Source organism: Oncorhynchus masou, chromosome 20 (assembly GCF_036934945.1).
Source record: "Oncorhynchus masou masou isolate Uvic2021 chromosome 20, UVic_Omas_1.1, whole genome shotgun sequence".
In the NCBI taxonomy this organism is placed as follows: Eukaryota; Metazoa; Chordata; class Actinopteri; order Salmoniformes; family Salmonidae; genus Oncorhynchus; species Oncorhynchus masou.
In genome coordinates, this window is record NC_088231.1 from 23,119,837 (window position 1) to 23,127,402 (window position 7,566).

Here is a 7,566-nt window from a genome sequence, read left to right on the forward strand (position 1 = left end):
GTCCAGTCCAGTCATCACGTGTGCCATTCTATGTCTCTTTCAGTTCCAGTTCTAGATCTCTTCTTGAGTTCTATGCAGTTCAGTTACTGGTTGATTCTTCTGAGTTGAACTAAGTTGATTCTTCTGAGTTGAACTAAGTTGATTCTTCTGAGTTGAACTAAGTTGATTCTTCTGAGTTGAACTAAGTTGATTCTTCTGAGTTGAACTAAGTTGATTCTGCTTAGTTGATGTGGGAAGGGGGAGTATTAGACTCGAGATATTGGGGTGGGTATGGTAGACGGAACTGGGAGGCTGAGTTGAAAACACTTAATTTGTTTGTTTACTCATCATCAAGTTTTTGACTATAGGACTAACAAGCAGCCATGGGCTCTGTCTGAAATGGCACCCTGTTCCCTATGTAGTGCAGTGTCAAAAGTAGTGCACTACTTTCACCTTCCAAAGAAGTGAGTGAGCATTCCAAGAGAGAGAACAAATTACTTAAAGAGATCAATTATTGATCAAGTAAAATCAGTTTGAAACACAACAGCTGCTGCACCCAAAGAAAAGTCTCACAAATGTTATTCAGAATCTCAATAGGTCTTTTTATCTCTCAAACGGGTCATGTCACACATTCCGTCAATGACATCACAAACAAACAGCGATAGCCAATCAGAACAGCGACTGACACTGCCAGACAGGAAGCATCCTTCCCCTGTGGCTTCTATGGTGATGATGTCATATTTACAGGACATGAAGTTATGCAAAGACTGAACTTGAATACCTGAAGTGATCTCACATTCCTTTGCTTTATTTATATTGCCTGTGCTGTCCTTGCTCCCTCTCTTCCGTTCTCTTTATTATTTATTATTCTCTCCCTCGCTCTCTGTCCTTTCCTGTTGCGCTTCTCTTCTCTTCCACCCTCTCTGTCCTCTAGCTTCTTCCTTTGGTAACTTTTTAACTCATCACTCTCTCTGCCTTTCTGTCTCTCTACCTTTACATATCTCTCTACATATCCTCTCTGTGTGTCTTTCTCTCTCTCTACCTTTACATATCTCTCTACATATCCTCTCTGTGTGTCTTTCTCTCTCCCTACCTTTACATATCTCTCTACATATCCTCTCTCTGTGTGTCTTTGTCTCTCTCTACCTTTTCATATCTCTCTACATATCCTCTCTCTGTGTGTCTTTGTCTCTCTCTACCATTACATATCTCTCTACATATCCTCTCTGAACCTTCTCGTACGCTGGTGACTGCCTCTCTTTCATTCCTTCATCCCTTCTTTTCTCTCTCCCCTTAGCGATTTCTCTGTAAACAATCCATTATGAAGTAGGCATCGTGGTAGACAACATAAAAGAAGGATATCCCAACTGCACTGCACCATCAAGTACACCCACCTATTTACAGTACAGTTGTCAGAGTTACCACAGTAGAAATGTAGATACTGTCGTAACTGTAATCATAGCACTTGTAGTAGCAGACATATTCGGAATAGTAGTAGTATAATAGTCGTAGCACTTGTAGTTGTAATATTCCTCCAAGTGACAACAGTTATAGCATTCGCAACAGTAAGTAGCACTGGTGTTAGCTGTAGAGCGTTACAGGTGACCACTGACCCCTGATTGCAGGCGTGTCACGGCAACCAACACACCAGACAGGTGAGATGCACCTGTTGTAGTAACAGCCTTGGTTGACTACTGTACTGTACTATATTGTACTATGTACAATAGTGTACTATGTACTGTCAGCCATTGTTGTTTAACCCTGCATTAAGTTAGAAGTAACAATCTAACCCCCCCTTTGTATCCCCTGCTGTCCTGTACTACTGACAGAGGTTATCCAGTAGGACATCAGAGGGTTAACTAGGGAGGTACAGAGTCTTTAACAAGGGGTTCCCCATGCCCTGAGAGGGGCTGGGGCAAAGACAGGAACGGGAAGTGGGTACTCAGTCTGATTCAGCCAAATATGAGGTGTAGATTGATGGAGACGGCGAGTAGCGAGAGGGCGAGGAGGAGTGAGAGAGAGGGGGATGATGTGGGGGTGGAGGAGGAGTTGGGAGGGAGGCCATCGAAGTCAGGCGGACACTCCAGCTCGAAGCATCGCAGCGTGGTGCCGGCGTCCTCGTTCCCATAGTTCGCCCAGTACTCCTCAGCGTCGAGTTTGGGTAGTGCTGCCTCTTCCTCACCGAGCTCGTACTTGACGTTGGTGGAGGACACGATGGGTGGGTTGTTCTTTCCTTGGGGGAACGGGAAGGCCTTGATGGTCTCGGAGCTCTTCTCGAACACTGCCTTGGTCTGGGACTGGGGCTTGTGCTTGGAGAACCACCATCTTGTCTTGGTGCTGAAGGTCCTCGTGGTGGAGCCGGCCAGGGTGCCAGGGTCAGGGAGAGGGCAGAGGGCGAAGTCCATCTCACGGAGGAAGCGGAGGTCCATCCCGCGGCGGGGAGACGGGGAGGAACACAACAGCTCAGACGACGAGACGCGGGCGCCACGGAACCACTCCCACAGGGGGAGGGCCTCGCAGCCACAGGACCAGGGGTTCCCATTGAGACGGAGGAACTCGATGCCCTGGGTGTCACGGAGAGCCTGGCCGGGGAGCTCAGCCAATGAGTTGTTGAACAGGAAGAGCATGGTCAGGCGTCCGAGGTCGCGGAACGCCCGGCGGTTAACCTGGCGCACACGATTGTCGTGGAGAAGAAGGCGGTCCAGGTTGACCAGGCCACGGAACACGTTCTCCGACAGAGTACGGATACGGTTTCCATGCAAGAAGAGCTGGCTCAGGTTGATGAGGTCAGAGAAGAGGTCATCCTGGAGGAAGTGGAGCTGGTTCTCCTACAAGGACGAAACAGGAAACAGGAAGAGGAAGTGGTCAGGTGGGGTCAGCTGATGATGGGCTACATCTCAGTAGTGGTGAGGTGAGAAACATTTACACCTTCCACTAAGGGCATCTCATAACTATCACTGATGCAGCATGATTTGAATCATGATACAACATGATGTAATTGTGATTGTGATTATATAAAATGATGTAATTTTCACAGCTATGAGAATTCCCTGTAGTGTGTGTGTATGTGTGTTGTGTGTGTTTTCATATGTGCCCGTGTGTGCATGAATATATGTGTACTGCCCCTACCTGCAGGTAGAGGAACTGCAGGCTGTACAGCTTGTGGAACAGGTCGTGGGGCAGGGCGGTAAGCTTGCAGCGGTGCATGTGGAGACTCTGGAGTTTCTCCAGGCCCCTGAAGGCGCCTCCTTCCAGCCTGCGCAGGTGAGAGTTGTCCCCCAGGTCCAGCTCCTCTAGATCCCTCAGCTCACTGAAGGAGCCAGCCTCAATCCATGTGATGTTGTTGGAGAACAGCCACAGGACCTATAGGGGAGAGGGGAGGAGGACAGGAGGGAGAGGAGAGGAGGGGAGGAGGGAGAGTGTGAATATCAATATGTATTCTAAGGTCAGGTATTATTCTATGGTCATATTGTAGGTTGAGGCAGAGAGAGTTAGAAAGAGAGAGAGGGCAAAATAATCACACACTCAAACATCCCCCATGTCTCCTTTAAACAATCTACAGTCTCTTACCTGAGTCCCGAAGCCGAAAGAGCCGACTCTGAGCTCCGTAATTCGGTTGTTCTGTAGGAACACACGCTGCGAGTCGTAGGGCACGCCGACGGGCACGGAGGTGAAGTTCTGCGCCTGGCAGCTCACGGTCATGGGAGTCGGGTAGCACACGCATAGATGCGGGCACGCCGCCGACGGACCGGGTTTGCCGAGGACCAGCCACACCACCAGCCACAGGGACAGGCCGCCTGGGAGAGAGGGAAGCGGGGAGAAGTGAGTCTAGGTGTGGGGTCGGGAAGGCGAAGCTAGCGGGAGCTGTCCGATAGCTGTGGTTCTGAAACTGTTTGGTGGTGGCCCGGATGGCAAACTGCTGCTGGAAATGTGGCAGTTGAATCCCAATACAGTTGATCAGTCAAATCTCAGATTACAATCAAAGTGTTGCTTATGTACCAAAATAGTTATGGATGCAGCAATAGTTTTTTCTCCCCAACATCAGTTTAAATTGTCACGTTTGAATACGGAGATATGAGGAAAAAATAGCTGGAGCTGTCCAGTAACAATGGTGCTGAAACCGTTGACGCAGACACTCAACTGCTGCACTAAACCACATTGATACCTTCAGTTGATGCTAAATACTTTATGCAAAGCCTTTGTCTAATCTGAATACCTAAAATGTAGCATTTGGAAATTGTTGAAAACATTCACAAAATATCATTATATTGATGGAATGAGATTGTCATTTTAATACTGATTAAATAATTCACGCTCAATTTAGACAATATGAAGCTCAGTTAATTCATAATGAGTAAAGATTACAGCATCATGAGCCCATATGATGACAGAGATGACGTATGATCACTTTAGAAGGCGTGATTGAGTAACCAAGTCTATGCGTAAAACTGCCTGTCTCTCTTAGCTTGCGTAAGGCATTACGCACGGCAGTATCGCAAAGTAAACCCAAGTAAAACGCATCTAAAACTATTACAAACATATTAAAAGTCTAAGTTAAGTTCCATATCTTACACAGGCGATATCTGTCTATTGAATAGTTGCAAAGTAGGCCTACATCATAAAGTGAAATCAAAGTACAATCATAGCAAAATTGCAAGTTTAAAACGTCCCGTACTAAATATATTTTACAAACCTATTGGAATTACAATCCATGTTGATGGCTGCATCTAACATGGCTGCAAAGCCCGCATTTTGTTTACATATTATCTGTGAATCATGCATTCCATTGCTAACTGGGTGAATTATTACCAAACTATCAAATCAGATACTTGGTCAAAGTCACAGCAGCCTAACTAACGCACAACACCTCTTACACTATTACATCAGAAGACAAACAGAATATAACGGGAAACCGTTAGAAAAGTGGTAGAAATAGGTCGACTGGAGGAAGGATTCTCAAAACTATCAAGTAAGATAGTTTCTAAAAGTCATAGTAACTCATGCACAACAGTATAAACCAATAGATGGTGGTAAGAAAATCCCGAGAAACTTACTTTTGAAGGTGCGCATGAATGAGCATTGTCTGCTCCGAGCGGTTGTAGGGGTGTCCATTTCAAACCAAAGCCGAAAGCGAGTTAGCCTGAGAGGGTGAAATACTGCCTGCTATCTCCGCTGACTGGTACTCTGGACGATTGGTTCCCGAGTCGGAGCGACTGAGAGAGTACCGAATGTTGGCTCCCGGTGTCCCATTTATACTCGAGAATCCCGTTAGCGCCTACGGTTGTGGGCACCACGGAATCCCCTACGTCACGGGCCAAGATCGAGGGAGGGGGGTAATTGAGAGAAGAGAAAAAACGGAAAGAGGAGGGGCCGTGCACTGTGCGTGCGGGTGATGAGAGGATTCTTGGAGAGACCGCGCGCGCAACCGCAGATAGCCCAGAGGACAGCGCTCCAAGATAGAGAAAGTATATTCAGAGTCATGCGGGAGGGAGGGATGGAGTGAGTGATTGAGTGAGTGAGAGGAAGGGAGGGAGGTACGGAGGCACGATGCCCGGTAATGACTGCGCTTTGTGGAGGAGCGGAAGGCGGGTAGAGAAAGCAGCACTAGGTTCGCTGCCTGGCTCCGGATCAGAAGCCTCTATGGTCTGTTTCCGGGCGGCAACGGCACGCCTCAGAGAGAGGGGGGATAGAGAGATGAATGGAGAGCGAGAGAATAGAAGGAAAGAGAGGAAAGGAGATCAGTGGGATTAAAACCAAATCTGATTAAACAGACGGAGGGGGGACATTTACCTACTGCCAAAGGGAGGTTGTCGCACAGACATTTCTGAATGAATAATTCTACTTAGCCTATAAGGAGTGGAGACTTAGGAAATAAAACCCACAACACTCTCATATGTGCCGAAGTAGTTGGTGACATGCGACATGAGACAGGAATGAATGAGTAGTCTTAGATATTATGAGTGGGACACATTCAGGTTGACATACAGAAGGATTTTGGAATGTGAAGGTGGGGGTTCTAGCGATATAATTGGGATTATCATTATATGGATCCAACTAGCTAATTGGTAAAACTCAGAGCATTTTGGTGTAACTGGTCTGTCCAGCATAGTGTTTTGCTCATTTGGTGCTGTATACTTTCAAGCCAACCCAATGACAACCCCTGACGACTGACTTGCTTTAGCTCTCTAGGCTTTAGTTCAGTGGACTAACACAGTCTTGTGGTGCACAGGAGACCCAGTCGGCTACATACAGACAGACATGTAAAGAGACAGACAGACAAACGTAGACAGACAGGCTTTAGCTCAGCGGGCTAACTCAGTCTTGTGACATGCAGGAGACCCGGATTCCCCTGCCTCTCCCACACTATCAGCTGAGTGCGTTAGATTCAGTTAATCCTAGGTATTAGCTCAGCAGATAAAGGGGAACACAGTCAGTTAATCAGATGGCCAGTTAATCAGATGAAGGAACAGCCAGTTAATCAGATAAAGGAACAGTCAGTTAATCAGATAAAGGAACAGTCAGTTAATCAGATAAAGGAACAGCCCGTTAATCAGATAAAGGAACAGTCAGTTAATCAGATAAAGGAACAGTCAGTTAATCAGATAAAGGAACAGCCCGTTAATCAGATAAAGGAACAGTCAGTTAATCAGATAAAGGAACAGTCAGTTAATCAGATAAAGGAACAGCCCGTTAATCAGATAAAGGAACAGTCAGTTAATCAGATAAAGGAACAGTCAGTTAATCAGATGAAGGAGCAGCCCGTTAATCAGATAAAGGAACAGTCAGTTAATCAGATAAAGGAACAGTCAGTTAATCAGATAAAGGAACAGCCAGTTAATCAGATAAAGGAACAGTCAGTTAATCAGATGAAGGAACAGTCAGTTAATCAGATAAAGGAACAGTCAGTTAATCAGATGTTAAAGATGAGCAGCCCGTTAATCAGATAAAGGAACAGCCCGTTAATCAGATAAAGGAACAGTCAGTTAATCAGATAAAGGAACAGTCAGTTAATCAGATGAAGGAACAGTCAGTTAATCAGATAAAGGAACAGTCAGTTAATCAGATAGGAACAGCCCGTTAATCAGATGAAGGAACAGTTAATCAGATGAAGGAACAGTCAGTTAATCAGATAAAGGAACAGTCAGTTTAATCAGTTAATCAGATGAAGGAACAGTCAGTTAATCAGATGAAGGAACAGCCCGTTAATCAGATAAAGGAACAGCCAGTTAATCAGATGAAGGAACAGTCAGTTAATCAGATGAAGGAACAGTCAGTTAATCAGAGTCAGTTAATCAGATAAAGGAACAGTCAGTTAATCAGATAAAGGAACAGTCAGTTAATCAGATAAAGGAACAGCCCGTTAATCAGATAAAGGAACAGCCAGTTAATCAGATAAAGGAACAGTCAGTTAATCAGATAAAGGAACAGCCCGTTAATCAGATAAAGGAACAGTCAGTTAATCAGATAAAGGAACAGTCAGTTAATCAGATGTAGGAACAGCCCGTTAATCAGATAAAGGAACAGCCCGTTAATCAGATGAAGGAACAGCACGTTAATCAGATGAAGGAACAGTCAGTTAATCAGATG

General features: G+C 45.6%; 1 protein-coding gene across 1 annotated transcript; it reads right to left on the reverse strand.

Annotated features, from left to right (window-relative positions):
* Nucleotides 1–1,786: 1,786 nt before the first annotated feature.
* On the reverse strand, nt 1,787–5,106 carry LOC135507183 (reticulon-4 receptor-like 2). Its single transcript, XM_064926770.1, has 4 exons — nt 5,034–5,106; nt 3,550–3,776; nt 3,109–3,342; nt 1,787–2,807 (listed from the first exon to the last, which is right to left on the reverse strand). The coding sequence occupies exons 1-4, from the start codon at nt 5,089–5,091 to the stop codon at nt 1,932–1,934; spliced, it is 1,395 nt and encodes a 464-aa protein (XP_064782842.1). The 5' UTR covers nt 5,092–5,106; the 3' UTR covers nt 1,787–1,931.
* Between the last annotated feature and the right edge of the window lie 2,460 nt (nt 5,107–7,566).

Coding starts and splice junctions, on each gene's coding strand:
- LOC135507183 (XM_064926770.1), bottom strand. CDS start 5,091: ATGGACACCCCTACAACCGCTCGGAGCAGACAATGCTCATTCATGCGC. Junction 3,777..5,033: donor ATTCATGCGCACCTTCAAAA/GTAAGTTTCTCG, acceptor CCTCTCTCCCAG/GCGGCCTGTCCCTGTGGCTG. Junction 2,808..3,108: donor TGCAGTTCCTCTACCTGCAG/GTAGGGGCAGTA, acceptor TCGTCCTTGTAG/GAGAACCAGCTCCACTTCCT.